The sequence below is a fragment of the Pongo pygmaeus genome, chromosome 9 (genome assembly GCF_028885625.2).
Source record: "Pongo pygmaeus isolate AG05252 chromosome 9, NHGRI_mPonPyg2-v2.0_pri, whole genome shotgun sequence".
In the NCBI taxonomy this organism is placed as follows: domain Eukaryota; kingdom Metazoa; phylum Chordata; class Mammalia; order Primates; family Hominidae; genus Pongo; species Pongo pygmaeus.
Window position 1 is genome coordinate 78,668,649 of NC_072382.2, and position 20,913 is coordinate 78,689,561.

Below are 20,913 nucleotides of genomic sequence, written 5' to 3' on the forward strand. Positions count from 1 at the left end.
ATTTTTAACTTAAAAAAAAAAAAAAAGACAAAACTCATGAGTTCATTCTGATAGTTCATGTTTTCTTAACCTCTTCTAACTTACCTATTATTTGCTTTTCCCACACTGAAAATCTTGGTTTTCAAGGACACAGATGATACAATTAAGATATCATACTATTTTGTCTCAAATTATATACAAAACATTTTCAGAATAACAATACTGATACCATTACCAATGTCATTAAAGAAAAGTTAAAAAAAAGTTTGTGTATGTGGCCAGGTGCAGTGGCTCACGCCTGTAATCCCAGCACTTTGGAGGCCGAGGCGAGCGGATCACAAGGTCAGGAGTTTGAGACCAGCCTGGCCAACATGGTGAAACACCGTCTGTACTAAAAATACAAAAAAATTAGCCGGGCGTGGTTGCAGGTGCCTGTAATCCCAGCTACTCAGGAGGCTGAGGCAGGAGAATCGCTTGTACCTGGGAGGTAGAGGTTGCAGTGAGCCCAGATTGAGCCATTGCACTCCAGCCCGGCAAGAAGAGCGAAAGTCTGTCTCAAAAACAAACAAACAAACAAACAAACAAGCTTCAAGTGCACTCTCACCCTACTTTCCCTAATGTTAAGAACTTATGTAACTAGAATACAATTACCAAAACAGAAAATTAACATTGGTAAAATACTATTAAACAGATTTTATTCAAATTTCACCAGTTTTCCTTCAATGTCCTTTTTTATTCCAGGATCCATGTCTCAGTTTATTCTTTTTTCCTTGGTCTCCTCCAACCCTTAGTCTCCTCCATTCCTCATTCTTTCTTTGTCTCTTCTGACCCTGACACAGTTATTCTGTAGAATACCTCTTAATTTGGGCTTATTTGGTGTTTTCTCTAGATTAGATTGAGGTTATACAATCTAATGTGGAATTTTTTGACAATACTTCCACAAAAGTTACGTTGTGCTTTGTATAAAGAGTTACATGATGTAAATATACCTGATATGGTTTGGCTGTGTCCCCACCCAAATCTCACCTTGAATTGTAATAATCCCCATGTGTCTAGGGCAGGGCCAGGTGGAGATAACTGAATCATGGGGGTGGTTCCCCCATACTGTTCTCGTGTAGTGAATAAGTCTCATGAGATGTGATGGTTTTATAAACAGGAGTTCCCCTGCACAAGCTCTCTTGCCTCCCGCCAAGACATGCCTTTGCTTCTCCTTTGCCTTCCACCATGATTATGAGGTCTCCCCAGCCATGCAGAACTGTGAGTCCATTAAACTTCTTTCCTTTATAAATTACCCAGTCTCAGGTGTCTCAGATATATCTTTATTAGCAGCATGAGAACAGACTAATACAACACCTTACTGGTGAGGTTAACTATTTGGTTAAGGTGATGTCAACTGGTTATTTCACTGTAAAATTACCATTTTCACCTTTGTAACAGATGAATATCCTGGGGGAGATACTTTGAAATTATGCTAATATCCTGCTTCTAAACAAACTTTCACCCACTAATTTTAGTATCTATCAGGGATCTTGCTTGCAACAATTATTACTGTAGCATTTTCTTAATGGTGATTTTCTACTTCCCTCATTACATCTACATGTTTTAACTTATGTTCACTTGCAGGGAAAAGCTGCCCCTTCACCTTTATTTATTTATTCAAATTGTACTTACGTAAGTCTGAACTCACAGATATTATTCTATGGATTAAAATCTATCTTTATATATTTTGTTACTAAAACTCTTACTGCTTTCAATATTGGGAAACTCCTTCCACTGGCACCTATGTCCTAATGATATGCCCAAATCCCTTTTTGAGCACATCCTTATTTTCCAGCATTACCAGATGTTCCAGGCTTATCTTGTGTTTTCCCTGCCTGTTCTTGGGATCAATCTCGTCTCTAAGGAGCTCTGGTTCCTCTTACAGGAGAATGACATTTTGAAATCAAAATCTGGAGGCTGTATTCATTGTTACTGGGGTGTCACTGCTCTTAGATTCCTCTCATAAACACATATATGCAGGTATACTAACTCATACATATGATTAAACTTTTATTTATTTATCACCTACTACTGATGTTTTGTCAGTCATTTTGGCTATCTAAAGCTCATTCACGAGAAGATTCCTATACAAAACCCTCACGGGAAAAGAGATTATAGATATTGGTAACAGCTTATCTGCAGTCTATCTGAAAGTCACATTGGCTGGACATAAAGTCCCTAGCTGACATTTTCTCCCCCTGAGAGTCTGCCAAATACATTATGGCATTTTCTTCTGGAGTAAAGCACTGATGTCAAAAAGAGTGAAGGCAGTCTGATTTTCCTTCCCTTGTAAGTCATTTGGTCTTTTTGTCTGGATACCCAAGGTATTTCTTTCTTCAAAGCCCTGTAATTTTACTAGAAAATGTCTTGATGTTGATTGGTCTGCACTGAGTTTCCAGCTACTTCAGGAAAGTGTTTTCCAACATAGTCTTTAGTTATTTATCTGTCCCCTTGCTTTTTCTTTTTTGTGGACACCTATCTCTTGGATCTTCTTTGGCTATTTTCAGTATAGCATTTTCTCTCAAATCCTTATATCCTATGTTTCTTTTGTTTTTTACAAATACCCTGTTTTCTAATTTTCTATTTTGTAAAGGTATTAATTCTTATGTTTGTTGACTCAGATGTTTATCTTAATCTTTTTAAAATTTTAACTCTTCTGAGTCCTACCACTTATTATCGTGCTCATGTTTGATGGGCATGTCTTTCTGAGAAGCTTTCACTGTCTGTAGGGATGTTATTCTGCTTCTTGTTCTCTCTTGTTCTTATAATCCCAGGAGATTTGAACTTGCTCCCTTTTAGTTGTCTGGTTTTATGTACAAGTAGATTCCCTAAACTTTTAGAAAAAAGTCATTTTTATGATAGTTTTTCCAATTTCATAACTTTAGAGCTCTCGTTATTTTTGTGAAATACTCAAATTAAAGCAATGTACTTTATGAGATCACCTAACTCTATTCTTCTCCCATAATTTTATTTGAACCTTCTTTTTGTTTGTCCTGTTGTCCCTGTCCTACTTAATTTGGAGCCTATGCCCAGCAGTTTCACATCAGCGTGGAGCTTAATCCTGGAAAGGCTTTGGGTGGTGAGGATTGAGAATTCATGAGGCCCATAGTACCTGAGAATCTTTAAGACCGTTGTTGTAGATTTTGTCTATATGTTTTTGTTATTACCATCAATATGTTCCTTTTATGGGGGAACTGGTAGAGACTCAAAATCCACACCACTATTACTTTCCAAAATTCATGAATGATAAATTTTCCCCTTCTAATTCAAACCACAACAAACTCAGTCAGAGCAAACCAATTTCAACAGTTCCTCCAATCATGAAAGATTTCTTCTGTTTCTTTCTCCTTTTCTTCCTTGCTTCCTTCCTTCCCTCCTTCTCCAATAAGGAAAAATCTTTCACATAAGAAGCACTATAGGCCAGGCGTGGTGACTCACACCTGTAATCCCACTTTGGGAGGCCAAGACAGGCAGATCGCTTGAGCGCAGGAGTTTGAGACCAGCCTGGGCAACATGGTGAAACCTTGTCTCTACAGAAAATACAAAAATTAGCTAAGCATAGTGGCGCATGCCTGTAGTTCCAGCTACTCAAAAAGCTGGGGTAGGAAGACTGATTGAGCCCAAGAAGCGAAAGCTGCAGTGAGCCATGTTTGAGCCACTCAACTCTAGCCTGGAGACAGAGCATAAACCTTGTCTTTAAAAAAAAAAAAAAAAAAAAAAAAAAGAGGCTTACTCCTGTAATCCCACTGCTTTAGAAGGTTGAGGTGGGAGGATTCCTTGAGGCCAGGAGTCTAAGACTGGGCAACATAGCAAGACCTCATCTCTACAAAAACAATTTTTTTTTCTTAATTAGCTAGACATGGTGGCACATGCCTGTAGTCTGAGTTACTGGGGAAACTCAGGTAGAAGGATTGCTTGAGCCCTGGAGTTCAAGGTTACAGTGATTTATGATCATGACACTGTATTCTATCCTGGGCAATTGAGCAAGACCTTATCTCTTAAAAAAAGTTCTTAAATTATTGGGAATGATAGAGGAGTTAAAAAATTATTTAAGTTCTTAAAAAAAAAGCAGCAGCACTATGGTCTGTATCCTATTGTTTATGGCAAAAAAATACAAGAAAGAAATGCAAACGTCAATGTATTTCCTGTCAATTTTTTCTACTTAACTCAAACATGATGTAAAAGACACTGATAATAAAGAGTATCTTGTCTTTTATTCCTATAAAAGGAAACTATTTTAGATATCACAAGGTTGTAACAATAACATCTGTATTTATTAGTCTCCCTATACTTGTTTAAAGTAAAACAATGTTTTATTTTATTTATTTATTTTTTTGAGAGGGAGTCGCACTCTGTCGCCCAGGCTGGAGTGCAGTGGCGCAATCTCGGCTCACTGCAACCTCCACCTCCCAGGTTCAAGCGATTCTCCTGCCTTGGCTTCCCAAGTAGCTGGGATTACAGGCTCATGCCATCACACCCAGCTAATTTTTGTAATTTTAGTAGAGACGGGGTTTCACAATGTTGGCCAAGCTGGTCTTGAACTCCTGACTTCAAGTGATCCTCCCGCCTTGGCCTCCCAAAGTGTTGGGATTACAGGCGTGAGCCACCACACCCTGCCAAAACAATGTTTTATATAATAAAAATAGTAGTTTTTTTTTCCTTTTTTGAGACAGGTTTCACTCTGTTGCACAGGCTTGAGTAGGGTGGTGTGAGCACGGCTCACTGCAGCCTCAATGTGCTGGGCTCAAGCCTGCATCAGCTCCCCAGTAGCTGGGACCAAAGGCATGCAACACCATGCTTGGCTAGTGCATTATTATACATTCAGTACATAAACTTTTTGATCCCCATCCATAAGTTTCTAGAAATTGCCCACAAGTATCAAAAAATGTTCAATCTTACTACTCATCAGGAAAATGTAAACTAAAACCACAATGAGGTATCACCTAACACCTGTTAGGGTAGTTATTATCAAAGACAAGACAACAGGTGTAGGCAAAAATGAGGAAAAAAAAGAGAGAATCCCTGTACACTGTTGTTTTGAGAATGTGAAGTAGTATAGCCATATAGGAAACAGTATGGAGGTTCCTCAAAAAATTAAAAATATAAGTACTATAGGACTCAGTAATGCCACTACGGGGTATATCCAAAGAAAATGAAACCAGTTTGTTAACGAGATATCTGCACTCCCATGTTCCCTCCAGCATTAATCACAATAGGCAAGATATGGAATCAACCTAAGTGTCCATCAGCAGATAAAAGGATGAAGAAAATATGACCTATATACATGATAGAATATTATTCAACATTAACAACGAAAGAAATCCTGTCATTTGTGACAACATGGATAAACCTGGAAGATACTATGCTAAGTGAAATAAGTCAGGAACAGAAACAAATACCTCACGATCTCACTTATATGTGGAATCTTAGAGTTGAACTCACAGAAGCAGAGTAGAATAGTGGTTATGAGAGACTGAAGGTGTGGGGAGATGCTGGTCAAAAGATAAAAACTTTCAGTTACGAAGAATAAGTTCAAGAGATCTACTACTGTACAACATGGTGACTACAGTTACAACAACGTACTGTACACTTGAAAATTGCTAGGACAGGAGACTTTAAGTGCTCTCATCACAAAAAAAGATAAGTCTGTGAGTCAATGCATATGGTAATTAGTTTTAGACATTCCACAATATGGAATTAGTTTTAGACATTCCACCATAAATACATACAACTTTTCTTTGTCAATTAAAAAATTTAAACCCAGCCAGGCACGGTGGCTCATGCCTGTAATCCTAGCACTTTGGGAGGCCGAGACGGGTGGATCACTTGAGCTCAGGAGTTCAAGACCAGCCTGGGCAACACAGTGAAACCCTATCTCTACAGAAAAGGCAAAAATGAGCTAGGCATGGTGGCTTGTGCCTGTAGGCCCAGCTACTTGGGGGTCTGAGGCGGAAGGATCACTTGAGCCCAGGAGGTGGGGGTTGCAGTGAGCCAAGATTGTACCACTGTACCCCAGCATGGGCAAAAAAACCAAAAACCAAAAAACAAAAAAAAACACCTTGCAATCTAGAATAAAAAAATAATATAAATACAGGATAAGGGTGTCACCCTTGGGGCCTACTGAATGCAGTGAGAATCCTGGAACTTTGGTCCACAGAGTTGATAGAAGAGATATTGGCTTCCATGGAACATGAGGCTTTTGAGTTGTTCCTGGACCTGCTCAATGTAAATCCCATCTGCTTGTTTCTCCAGTTGTCACCTGGGAGAAAACAGCTTCTGGATGGTCATAAGAACTGTTGCAAAGACTATTCCTAAGGCTAGATGTTGCTCCTGTTGGCAAGCTATGATCCCTGTCCTAGACTGATCTCAGTATACTGATGCCAAGTGTTGTCTGCAGTAGTTTTGCGAATCTGAATACTGAAACCTAAGAAGGATCCCAACAGACACTAAAGATATAAAACTGCAATGTATGGAAAAATACTGTGTTGTGTAGCTCATTTATTAATCAACACACTGACTCATGTATGGGAACTTATCCAATTCACAAGTTTACCATGACAATGCCATGTTCCACTTTTAATTTTTTTAATACAAAGAAGTCCCTAGATAACGATACAGGGAAGTAAGTTCTTTTATCTCCAGTCATATTAAAATTCTCATCAAAGTTACAAAGAAATCATTATGAGTAACATCATAAATATCTGTACTTTCACCAGGTACAATAGAAAATATAAAAAATAATTTAACATCTTGTCTCATTTATTACCAGTAATCTATTCACTATGAGCAAGAGTATTTCCAATTGTACTTACATATGCAAATGCTCATTCTACTTTGATACACTTTTTTGCTGCACTCAAACTCAAAAGAAAGTTTTGGCCGGGAGTGGTGGCTCACACCTGTAATCCCAGCACTTTGAGAGGCCAAGGCGGGCAGGTCACCTCAGGTCGGGAGTGCAAGACCAGTTTGACCAACATGGAGAAACCCCGTCTCTACTAAAAATACAAAATTAGCTGGGCCTGGTGGCGCATGCCTGTAATCTCAGCTACTCGGGAGGCTGAGGCAGGAGAATTGGTTGAACCCAAGAGGTGGAGGTTGCGGTGAGCCTAGATCGCGCCATTGTGCTCCAGCCTGGGCAACAAGAGTAAAACTCCGTCTCAAAAAAAAAAAGTTTTGATACACGTAATATTTTTCTCTCAAGAACATATAGCTGCACATCTCAGCATTCAAAAATGAATCTCCTTAAAATATCAGTCCTCCCCCTCCCAATTTCTTCCTCAGGTACCTTTTACGTTAACCATCATAGTTTTTACAATGGATAGTTTCATAGTATTACATGTTACAGACTGAATTGTGTTCTCCACAAATTCATATATTGAAGCACTAATCCCCAATGTGACTGTATTTAGAGACAGAGCCTTTGGTGAGGTAATTATGGTTAAAGAATTCTCACAAAAGCGGGGGACTTTAACATTACAGGAATGGTGCTCTTATAAGATCAGAGGAACAGAAACAGATAGCTTTTTCTCCACACACACAGAGAAGAGAGTCATTTGCAAGCCAGGGAAAGAGCCCTCATCAGAAATCAAATTTGCTACTTTTAACTCCAGAACTGAGAAAATAAATTTCTGTTGTTTTAAGCCATCCAGTCTGTGGTATTTTGTTATGAATAGCCTGAACAGACTAATAGACTACATTAAGTTATATTATTTTGCCACATAGAATTTAAGCTTTATATCTGACATCACATTAATAATGATCAAAGGAAAATCATCAGTAAGTTAATCTACCTACTATAACTATACTGGGCTGGGCGCAGTGGCTCACGCCTATAATCTTAACATGTTGGGAGATGGCGGGGAGGATTGCGTGAGGCCAGGAGTTTGAGACCAGATGGGGCAACATAGTGAGACCCTGTCTCTACAAAAAATTAAAAAACTAGCCAGGCATTGTAGCATGTGCCTGTAGTCCCAGCGAGGCAGGAGGATCCCTTGAGCCCAGGAAATGGAGGTTACAGTGAGTTGTGATTGTGGCACTAGATTCCAGCCTGGGCAGTAAGAGCAAGACCTTGACTCTAAAAATAAATAAATACAAAAACCAACTATACTGACATACTTCACTTCAACAATTAGCAACTCTCTCCTTTTTCTGAAATAATTCTTGGTCTTTGTTATTCCAAAATTTATAAAGACATGAATACAATAAATATCTTATTTTCATGTTAACTACACTGTAAGAAAAAAATGTAAGTCCAAGCACCTGAGACTAAGCCCGATTTTAGAGGGCAAAAGAAAGGAGTATGGCAAAATGGAGTGTAAATCTCATGTAAATAGAAACAACCATTACTCAGCTATAGAGAATTTTTGACATATAAAAATGATGATTCAAAGTTGACAACTTTTCTAATTTTCAATTTTAGATGTCGACAGCAACTTCATTTAAAAAATCAGTCATATGAAAACATATGTTCCCTCAAAAATTTGTATGTTAACATTCACCGCTGCATTATCTATACCAAAAGGTGGAAAAATCCAAATGTCCATCAAGTGAACAGATAAATAAAATGTGGTATATCAATACAAATAAATATTATTCATCCATAAAAAGGAATGAAGTACTGATACATGCTACAACATGGATGTTGTAATATTTAGCATATGTTAACATTATGTTAGTGTAATGTTAAAAAATTTACGCTAAATGAAAATGTCAGACACAGATGGCCACATGGTGTATGATTCTATTTTTATGAAATGCTATAAAGAGAAAAATCCATAAAGACAAAGTAGATTAATAGTTTACAGGGGATGAGGGTAGGGAGAAATGGCAAGTAACTTCTAAGTGGGTACAGAGTTTCTTTGTGGGGTGCTAGAAATGTTCTAGAATTAGTGGTTATGGTTGCACAATTCTGTGAATATACTAAAATGGTGAATTTTATCTTAGCTTTTTAAAAACAAAGCAGCACTGTAGAAACCAAAATAAACAGGTTTTTGGGCCAAATTAGGTCTGTGAGCTGCCAGTCTGTAAATTCTGTTCTTTATAAGAAATTCTCAAATGATATCTTATCTGATCACCTGTAGGCAGAAGTGCATGACTGTAAAAATTAACAAAAGGACAATCTTCTTTCAATTAGTAGAATTAAAAACTAAATGTTAGTTGAGCTTCCCTCAACTTTTTCCCCAGAAAAGTTTCTTTTTAACTTTTTGGTCCCTTCTAAATTAGAATACAGTATCCAATGTAGAGAGAAAACATATATTAAATTCCATGGTGTTTTATATGCACAATACCTTCCAGTTAGTATTATCACCTAAATTAAGACAGTGGATCTTAAACTCCCATAAAAGGGTATAAATGACACCAAACACTTACTTGGAAATCTACCATAGTCTGAGAGTAACAACTCAAAAAGTATTTGAGCGTTTCAAGCCTGATGCCATGACTAGCCCTAATATAAGTGGGATACAAATAGTATAAAGTTTCAGATGGTCCTTGAAGTATAATCAGACTTTCACGGGAGTTGGGGAGACAACATCTGAGGGAGGGAAACAGCATGCAGACACAGAAGGGAATGCCCAAGACATATGTAGAAAACAAAAGCATCTAGATGATCTGGAACCAGTACTCATGTAAGAAAAAGCAGGAGCTACTGCTAGAGACCAGACTGAGATTCTGAATGTTAGTCTAGCAAATTTAGACTTTCAGAAGGCAATTCAAATTGTCTTTGAAACAAAGTCAACTTAATTATTTAGTTGGTGTCACCATTTTCTAGGTCACTTATTGCCATTTTCCATTTTTTTGCCCATTTTTACAGTTAATACGTTTCTCCTTAGCGCCTATACAAAAATAAAAACTTATCTTACTGAGTTAAGATACAAGGCATGGCAATTTAACTAATGACTAAAGAAAAATCTATTTTAGCTACAAGAATAAGAGTGGTTGTTATTCCCTCTCCAGTGCCTATTTATTTTTATTTCTTGCTGCCCAATTTGCAAATATCCAACCATGCTTAATTTTTAACTTTTGTCACATTTTGCTTCAACACTCTATGTTAGACATTCCCCAGGACTGTTTCCGGCTTTTGACCTACTCCTTCCCACCTGGCCCTGATCCCCCAACACAGCCCAAGGGTAATGTTTGTTTACATCCGAAAGGAAAAAAAATGACAGAACAGAATCATATTTATTTGGTCTTGCCATGGAATAGACTACAAGAACTACATCTGAGAGGACAAGGGTGAGAGACAGGGTTTTTGGGGGCTGAAATTATATGTAAGTGCAGCATTAAAAGGGCACAGGGACTCTGGAGACAGATTGCCTAGTTTTGAATATTAGGTCTGCCATTAACAAGCTATGTGACCTTGGGAAAATTACTGAAATCACTCTTTATCTAATTTCCCTCATCTGAAAAAAGGGAAGTAATAATATTACACTACTAAACAGGGCTTGTTGTGAAAATGATCTGACAATATAGGCAAAGCATTTAGAACAGTATTGGCACATGGTAAATGGTTTATGTGTTACTGTTTTATCTACCATAGTGTGAGCTTTCCAAAGCAAGGATTTTAGTCCTTCTTTATTAAACTAATGCCTAAAATCATGCTTAGCACAGAGAAGGTGCACAGTAAGTATTCACTGAACGAATGAATGAATGAATGAATGAATGAATGAATGAATAAGAAACATTTTGTTTTTAGAGAAAGAGAAGCAGAAAAGCAAGAGAGAAGGTAGGCTGTGTGTGGTTGCTCACATCTGTAATCCCAGAACTTCAGAGGGCTGAGGCAAGAGGATTGCTTGAAGTCAGGAGATCGAGACCAGCCTGGGCAACAAAGTGAGACCATGTCTTTACAAAATTAAAAATTAAAAAACATTAGCCAGGCATGGTGGCGCACACCTGTAGTCCCAGCCACTCAGGAGGCTGAGGCAGGAGGATCACTTGAGCCCAGGAGTTCCAGATTGCAGCATACTATGATTGTACTACTGCACTCCAGCCCGGGTGACAGAGTGAGACTGTCTCTAAAATAAAAATAGAAGACAGAAAAACAAAGAGAATGAAATGTCCTGCTCCTCCTCTTCTACTTTTTCAAGAGATGCCATCCCTCACAGACCATTTTCTCTTAGTTGTGTTGAGAGGTATAACATCAGCATTCATTGAGAAATGTTTTCAGAAACAGGTGTATAACGGCCTTTGGTGTATTTGTTTCAGAAGTTAGGAGATCACCTTGTTACTCAAAATACGGTCCTCTAACCAGCAGTATCAGCATTACATAGGTCCTTGTTAAAACAGCCAATCAGCAGACAGCCAAGACCCACTCCACCAGATTCTGTATTTTAAAAAACTCCCGAAGTGAACACCCAGCATATTAAAGTTTGAGAAGTACTACTCTAGACCACTTTAAGAGCACAGGGTATAGAAGGATCAGGCTTCAAATCTAGACTCTGACACTTAATTATGTATATGACCTGAGGCAACATTATAAATGTTCCAATTTCCTCATCTGTAAAATTAAAATAATAATAGTAGTTACCTCAAAGAGTTGCTATGAGGATTAAATGAAAATCCATATGCAGCATTTGGTAGACTGCAAAGAAAACAGGATGTGCCCAATAAATGTTAGCTGTTGTTATTGTTGAAATCCCCCATTATCTACTATAAGGCCCCACAAAGAAATTTCAGCATTAACTATTAGGAAGAGCTTACCTAGAAAAACAGTTTGTTCTGTTTTTCTTTCTACTTTAAACTACACAATTAGTCTCCCTTCAAGATCAGTGTCAATTTTGAGGTCTTGTATTAGAAATAATTGCCTCTTAAATTTCTATTATTCTGACCTTGGTTTCCAATTCACATTTTCTCTGGCTTTGATTTTAATTGTGTATGGGAATAAGAAAATATGTGAATGAATGACCAAAATGAACAAGTAATATTAAGTTTAAACCTAGAATTAATCCTTGGAAAATACTACTCAAAAAGAATAGAAATTCAATAGGAGGTTCAGACTACTTTTAAATTATTATGCATGGCTGGGCACAGTGACTCATTCCTATAATCCCAGCACTTTGGGAAGCCAAGGCAGGAGGGTCGCCTGAGGCCAAGTCAAGACCAGCCTGGGCAACAGAGCAAGATCCCATCTCTACAAAAAATAAAAAATGAAAACTAGCCGGGCCTGATGGCACATGCCTGTAGTCTTAGCTACTCAGGAGAGGCTGAAGGGCTGGGATCACTTGAGCCCAAGAGTTCTAAGCTGCAGTGAGCAATGACTGCACCACTGTACTTCAGCCTGGGCGACAGAGAGAGATCCTGTCTCAAAGAAAAAAAAAAAAAGCTTTCCTAAAGTAGTCTATAAGTTTAATTTTAACATACGAAAAATAATTTTTCAAAGCAGAAATTGGGCTTAGAAATAAAACCACCACAGACATTTGAAATAAAACCACACAAGCAATGAAGGACGGTAATCAACATTTCGGCTAAAAGCGATGCTTAATATATAGGAACGTTATTATATACTACACGAAAAGGCATAATTCCTTGTTTACAAGCAATGCTTGCAGATATGGAATGCTTTCTATAAATGGTTTCCTGAGAGCAGCAAATAAAGGAAAAACATTATTTTTAGGTTCTAATCAAAACTAGCAGATGCAAACTAAAAGCAAAGAAAACATGATAAGGAAAGCAAATTCCTTCCCTTGTCATTAAAAGGTTATCAATAACAAATATTAACTAAAAAGATGTTGGTCAAAATTTCACTTGCTTTCTTTCCTTTTGGAGAGCTCAGGACTTGGCTCTGTCTTCCTAGAATGGTTAGAATTTGATCTGCCTAGTTAAGCAAATTAGAAAACTCAATCAGAAATCAGGTTTAACAATTACAATTATCATAGACTTAAGAGTTTTCAAAGCATAACAAAAAAATAAACAACCCAAAGAAAAAATGGACAAAAAACTTGAATAAACATTTTTCCAAAGAAGATATACAAACGGCCAATAAACACTTGAAAAGATAGATGCTTAACATCACTTGTCATTAGGAACTAATAATTACAATGAGATGCTGTTATAAAAAAAACAAACAGAAACAAGTGTTGGTGAGGATGGGAAGCAACTAAAGTCCTTGGGCACTACTGGAAGGAATGTAAAATGATGCAACTGCTGTGGAAAACAGTATGTGCTTCCTCAAAAAATTAAACACAGAATTACCGTATATGATCCAGCAATTCCACTTCTGGATTAAAAGAAGGGAAAGCAGGGACTCAAGAGATATCTGTACACCCAGTTCATGGCAGCATTATTCACAATGTCCAAAAGGTGGAAGAAATTCAAGTGCCCACTGATGGATGAATTGATAAACAAAATGTGGTATATACATACAATGGACAATTATTCAATAATTTATTATTATTAAAAGGAAGAAAATTCTGACATATACTACAACAGCGGTTCCCAACCTTTTGGCACCAGGAACCAGTTTCGTGGAAGACAATTTTTCTATAGGAGGTGGGTTGGGGGGATAGTTTTGGGATGAAACTTCCACCTCAGATCATCAGGCATTAGATTCTCATGAGGAGTGTGCAACTAGATCCCTTGCATAAGTGGTTCACAATAGGGTTTGTGCTCCCATGAGAATTTAATGCCGCCATTAATCTGACAGGAGGTGGAGCTTGGGCGGTAATGCTCACTAGGGTGGTAATGCTCACTTGTCCCTGCTCACCTACTGCTGTGCAACCTGGTTCCTAACAGGTTACAGACTGGTACTAGTCCTTGGCCTGGGGGTTGGGGACCCCTGTAACATGGATGAACTTTGAAGACACTATGCTATGTGAAATAAGCCTGTCACAAAAGTGCAAGCATTATGATTCCTCGGATACGAATGATCAAATTCGTAAGAGACAGACGGCAGAATGAGAGATGCCAGCGGCTGAGGGGAAGGAAAAATGTAGAGTTTAGTGTTTAAAACATACAGAGCTTTAACTGAGAAAGATCAAAAAAGTTCTGGAGATGGATGGTGGTGATGGGTGCATCACAACAATATGAATGTACTTAATGCCACAGAACTGTATGGTTAAAAATGGTTAAAATGGTAAATTTTATGTTATATTTTGCCACAATAAAAAAGTTCATTAAATGTCTTCACATTCCTTAGTAAAAAAATATTATGTTTTGATGATCTGAACAATTTTTACTAAGATATTTTTAAATGTTCTACATAAAAGAGCAACATATTTAATGTTTTTGGCCTCATTTTCTTTAAATTAAGGAAAAATCAACCTCCTTTTATAAGAAGGCTCCCAATTCAAATTGAGATAGAAATTCAGAATTATATAGTTGGGAAGAGGAGTGGAAGAATATGGAAGAGATTACAAAACAAAGCAAAACAAAACACACAAAAAAAACCTTGTTTAGGTGTTTCTTCCTCTTTTTTAGTCTCCTCATCCTCTAAGCTGGGACTTTCCCGAGAAGAGTTGTCTTGTTGGCTAGAGTTTTTCAATAGTACAGGATCAATTTGTGCTTTCAGGAGTGCAAGAGTCTCAGCCAACTCGTTTCGATTTCTAAACAAGGAAAAAAATAAGACAGCATAAAAATCTTTTTCCTGTTCTAGAGAACTTTCTGAATAATACCGATAGAAATTAAAATAAAAAAAGAAAAATACATTAAGAACATCAAAAACACTGGTACAGCTAGCCCTAATTAACCCTGAATTTTAAAAGCACTAAGAAAAACACATTAAAATATACTGTTCTTCAGAGAGGAATATTAGATTTTCCTCTCTACTGATTGGAATGACAATGAACATCTCTTTGGTTGAAAAGAAAAGTAGGAACAAAATTAAACAAAAATCAACGTTTGATAACTTTAAAAATAGTATGTAATCTCTAAGGAGATGAAATCAATGCAAAACTTGATTGCAAAAGTATTTTTTGTTTTGTTCTTGATTTGGAAATAATTTTTTTCTACCTTCAGAGATAACAGCATTTGACATTGCTACAAAATTAAGATCCAGAACTTTCTGATTACAGCAAAACATCAGTTCCAATAACACAATTTAAAAACATAAAAAATTTTGGTAGCTGATTTTATTTTGTTAATAATGGTTTATAACTGATTCAACAATACCAGAAAATTCCAAATAAATAAGAGTCTAACCTATAAATTCTACTTAAAAAAAAAAAAAAAAAGAAGAGACACGGTCTCACTTTGTCATCCAGGCTGGAATGCAGTGACCTGATCGTGGCTCATGGTAACCTCAAATTTCCAGGCTCAAGACCCTCCTACCTCAGCCTCCCAAGTAGCTAGGACTACAGTTGTATATCCCTGTATCTGGCAAATAAAATCCTATATTTTTACTAGCAAAAACAAAGGTGTGGTATGGTTAATTTAAATGCCACTTACAACTGAGAAAACTCACTTGGATATTTTTCTTGCTCAGACAAGCAAGAAATGCTGTCAGACAGTGCGTAATGCTGAAGATAAAAAGCAGACCCTGGACTAAGAGTTGGGAAACTTAGTTCTAGATGTGCCACTAGGTTATTAATTAGCACCAAGATCCTCCCATCTGTGTTCTCAATGTGCGATGTAAATACCCCTGATTCAAAGTGAAAACTGTTAAGATGAAATGACTCGTTTTCTTATCTGTCAAGTCACATACGGCTCCTACCCTCCTTTCCCTTTCCAATTCCATGCCAGCTAGATTCTACTGCTTTAGAGTAGGAACTCTGCATTCCAAAGAGCCCCTGGACAAGTCATATATCCTCATTAGGCCTCAGCTTTCTTATTTATAAAATACAAGAACGGATTCTCTTAAGTATTACTAATTGGTCTTCTAAATAAAGCAGTAAAATTGCCACTGATAAAAATCAGAAATTAAAATGACAACCATTTATTATACATGAGAATGAAACACACATGTTCATACATATCATATGAGCATATATAATAAACAGTCTAGAATTTTAATTATCTAATATCAAAATGTAAGACTAGATGTTTTCTCAAAGTCTTGTCTGGTCCTGCCTCCATTTTACAGAAAGGAAAATTAAGACTCAGAGACTTTATTTTTGGCAAAGATCCAGTCCCCTAATTTCATTACAACCTACTTCTAACTTAAGGATCTATGCTTTATTACTACTCATATTTCATTGAGAATTCCATATGTTAAAAAAAAGAAAAAGAGAATTCCATATGCAACAAATGGCTCAATCTATTTGTTATTTCTCAAAGTCATGGTGGGAACTGAAGAGTATACTGAAGTTATACACCATACCAATTTTAAAAAGCTTCAAAACATAAGAGAGCTAATATTGCTAGGAAAATCTATTTCAATTACTTCCACTACTTTTTTTTTTTTTTTTTTTTGAGATGCCAAGTTTCACTCTTGTCACCCAGGCTGGAGTGCAATGGCAGGATCTTGGCTCACTGCAACCTCCTCCTCCTGGGTTCAAGTGATTTTCCTGCCTCAGACTCCCGAGCAGCTGGGATTACAGGCACCCATCACCACGCCTGGCTAATTTCTTTTGTAATTTTAGTAGAGATGAGGTTTCACCATGTTGGTCAGGCTAGTCTCGAACTCCTGACCTCAAGTGATCTGCCCGCCTTGGCCTCCCAAACTGTTGGGATTACAAGGGTGAGCCACTGCACCCAACCTACTTCCACTACTTTAAGCAAAAAGGGAATTTAGCATTAAAATTTATTAAAGAACAACTCCCTAAAAGGCTTTTAATCTGTTTAATGTGTTTAAACACAAGCCTAAGGTAGTCGTTATTATATGAAAACAAAACTACCCATCTTTGGGTTTTTCCTATTTTGAACAATTCAAAAAATCCTAAATCTGAGTTAGTCAGAGGAAATTTTTATGAATTCCCTCAAATCACATCCAAATTTCTTAACACTATCTACAGAATATTTTAGACTATGGACCCTAACAACAATCCAGTTGTTTTGCTACCCCTCCCTCACTTGTTCTCTGTTCTCCATACCATTTCTTCTCTCAGGCATGTTAAATCAGATATATCCCTCCAAAATACCAGGCTTTCTTAGGATATCAGGTGACTGATTGCACTTCTGCTCTCTTAGCCTGGAATGTGTTCCCCATGGCTAACTCCAATTACTCTCTCAAAGACAAGTATAGAATGAATAAACAAAATCTCGTATATCTACATATGGAAATTCTATTCAGCCATAAAAAGGAATAAAGTTCTGATTTATATTACATGGATAAACCTTGTAAAGATTATTCTACTTCAAAGTGGCCATACATGGCTGGGCGTGGTGGCTCACACCTGTAATCCCAGAACTTTGGAGGGCGAGGCAGGCGGATCACCTGAGGTCAAGAGATTGAGACCAGCCTGACCAACATGGAGAAACAGGAAAGGAAAGGAAAGGGGAAAGGAAAGGGGAAAGCAAAGAGGAAAGGGAAGAGGAAAGGGAAGGGAAAAAGGAAGAGGAAAGGGAAGGGAAAAGGAAGGGAAGGAAAAAGGGAAGGGAAGGGAAAAGGGAAGGGAGAAGGGAAGGGAAGGGAGAAGGGAGAAGGGAGACGGGAGAAGGGAAGGGAAGGAAAGGAAAGGGAAAGAAAGAAAGAGGCCACACACAGAAAGTCACTTATTATATAATTCTATGTACATAAAATGTAGAGAATAGGCAAATTATAGACACAGAAAGATTGGTGGTTGCTAAGGGCTAGGAAAAGGGAGAATGAAGAATAACTGCTAATGGGTACAGGGTTTTCTTTTTAGGGTGAGAAAAATATCCCGGTGTTAGATAGTGGTACCAGTTGCATAACTTGTAAAAAAAAACAAACTACTCAATTATATATATTTTACAAAAAAGAGATGGTGGCTTGGACAAGAATGTAGCTATGAAGGAGAAGTGATCAAATTCTAGATACAATCATGCATGAAGAGCTGATTGGATTTGCTGTTAGGGTAGATGTGGAGTGAGAGAAAAAGCAAAGTTATGGTTGTGCTCCAAGGTTTTGGGCCTTGGGGTTTACACTTGGTATAAAAGCACTCTCTGTAGTCCCACTCTGTTCCTGAAGAAGCACCTGATGGAATCTGGTATAAGGTCTCTATTTGCTAAATTTCTCTCATCATTAATAACCAAACACTAACACTTGGTTATATTTACATCTCTGCTTATCTTTTTCATTCCTAAAGAAATTCTATTGACATATTCCATAGGGTTGAGCCAATGAAAAGATGTAGCTGCTATTAACTGAGATGGGGTGTTCACATTAGGGTAGAAAGATTCAAAGTTTAGTTTTGGGCAGACTGGTTACTGACTTTGACTTAACCAGATTCTAAACTGTTATATTTTCCTATATGTACCTCAAGTTAATCTAGACTTCAATGAAATGGAACGTCATCCTAACCATTATTATTGCGAAATATGATTTCTCCCAGCCTAGGAATTGTTCAGAGTTTGAATAGTGGTAGGTGCTAAACATTTCAGAAGCAATGAAGAAAAAAAAATAATAATAACAAAAATAAACAGACGCCCCGAACCCCACCCTCGCAAAAAAAAAAAAAAAAAAAAAAAAAAGTCAAGTATAGGCATTATCTTCTGCCAAGTATGAGCCAAGTATCTGGTTCTTCCACAGCACCCTTGATAATCTCCATCACAGACTTTGTGACTCTGTATTATGTAATATCTCCCTGTACCTTTCTCCCATAACAAAAACTCCTTAAGAAATGGGACCAGGTCTTCACATTTACAGAGCATAGCACAGTATAAATATAACAAGTCTTTTGTAAATATTTTAAATATATGATTCCAGAGTTGAGAAACAATATTCCAACTTTTTGGTATAAATTCCAAATTATTCAGTAGGCAAAAAAAAAAAAAAAAAAATTGTGGAGGCCAAGAAAACTGAAGAGAGGCATTAATTGGTAATATCAATAGCAGTACTATTAATCTAAGATGTTAACATTGGTGAATGAGCACTGTGTTCCAAACATTAATTATTCCAAGAGTTTTATATTAATTAGTTCATATAATTCCAATATAACCCAATTAAATAGGTATTAAATTATTCCCATTTTATGACTGAGGAAACTGAGGACACATAGAGAGGTATGGTAATTTGCCTAAGGTAAGTTAGTACAATTTAGCAAGGCTGAATTTCGAATAGTCTGACTTTAGAGCCCTTCTTAATCACTGTGCTATATTAGCAGGTTTTATATATATATATGGTTTAGAAATGCATTCACACAGTTTAAAATTATGGGTACTTGAAAACTGTATATACTATTTCAAATTCAACTTTTTGAAAATGACTGTCAAACCATTATCAATTTTGAAAATATTTTTAATGAGGTATAATTCACATACTGTAAAATAAACATATTTTAAGCACTCAGTTCATCAGTTCTGACAAATGCATACATTGTGTAATCTACACCACAATCAACATAAGGAATATCACTACTCCCACAAAAATTTCCTCCTGTCCTTTCCTACTCAATTCCTTTTCCCCACCAAAGCAAGAAGAAATCACAGTTTTGATTATGATAACCCTAGATGATACAGTTTTGCTGTGTCCCCACCCAAATCTCATCTTGAATTGTAACTCCCACAATTCCCACGTGTTGTGGGAGGAACCCAGTGGGAGGTGATTGAATTATGGGGTGTGTCTTTCCTGTTCTGTTCTCGTGATAGTGAATGAATCTCACCAGATCTGATGGTTTTGAAAATGGGAGTTTCCTGCACAAGCTCTTTCTTTGCCTGCCACCATTGATGTAAGACATGACTTGCTCCTCCTTGCCTTCTGCCATGATTTTGATGCCTCCCCAGCCATGTGGAACTGTGAGTCCAATTAACCTCTTTCTTTTGTAAATTGCCCAGTCTTGTCTTTATCAGCAGCATGAAAACGGACTAATATGGTAAATTGGTACCAGGAGTGGGGTGTTGCTGAAAAGGTACCTGAAAATGTGGAAGCAGCTTAAAAAATGGGTAAAAAGCAGAGGTTGGAAGAGTTTGGAGGGCTCAGAAGAAGATATGAAAATGTGGGAAAGTTTGGAACTTCCTAGAGACTTGTTGAATGGTTTTGACAAAAATGCTGACAGCGATATGAACAATAAGGTCCAGGCTGAGGTAGTCTCAGAAGGAGATGAGGAACTTGTTCCCCAACTGGAGTAAGGGTGAGTTTTGTTATGTTTTAGCAGAGACTGGTGGCCTTTTCCCCTGCCCTAGAGATTTGTGGAACTTTGAACATGAAGGAGATGATTTAGGGTATCTGGAGGAAGAAATTTCTAAGCAGCAAAGCATTCAAGAGGTGACCCGAGTGCTGTTAAAGTCATTCAGTTTTATAAGGGAGCAGAGCATAAAAGTTTGGAAAATTTGCAGCCTGGCAATGTGACAGAAAAGAAAATCCCATTTTCTGAGGAGAAATTCAAGCTGGCTTCAGAAATTTGCATAAGAAACAAGGAGCCAAATGTTATCCCCAAGACAACAGAGAAAATGTCTCCAGGCATGTCAGAGGTCTTCACGCATGTCAGAGGTCTTCACGGCAGCCCCTCCTATCACAGGCCTGGAGGCCTAGGAGGAAAACATGGTTTCATGGATCAGGCCCAGGGTCCACGTCCTGTGTGCAGCCTAGGGACTTGGTGCCCTGCATCTCAGCCACTCCAGTCATGGCTGAAAGCTGCCAATGCAGAGCTCAGGCTGTGGCTTCAGAGGGTCTAAGTCCCAAGCCTTGGCAGCTTCCATGTGGCGTTGAATCTGTGAATGCACAGAAGAACTGAAGTTTGGGAACCTCTGCCTAGATTTCAGAAGATGTATGGAAACGCCTGGATGCCCAGGCAGAAGTTTCCTGCAGGGGTCGGGGGCCTTCATGGAGAACCTCTGCTAGGGCAGTGTGGAAGGGAGATGTGGGATCAGAGCCACACAGAGTCCCTACTTGGGCACCACCTAGTG

General features: G+C 37.7%; 1 protein-coding gene across 3 annotated transcripts in view; it reads right to left on the reverse strand.

Annotated features, from left to right (window-relative positions):
* Nucleotides 1-20,913, reverse strand: part of RSF1 (remodeling and spacing factor 1) — a 159,100-nt gene that overhangs the window by 50,109 nt on the left and 88,078 nt on the right. For 2 of the 3 annotated variants that reach the window (XM_054437840.2, XM_054437839.2), the window contains exon 5: nt 14,401-14,555. In XM_054437840.2, the coding sequence (XP_054293815.1) occupies nt 14,401-14,555 (155 nt within the window). Of the gene's footprint in view, nt 1-14,391; nt 14,556-20,913 lie in introns of those variants that run through there. The other variant, XM_054437841.2, reaches the window with a different exon arrangement.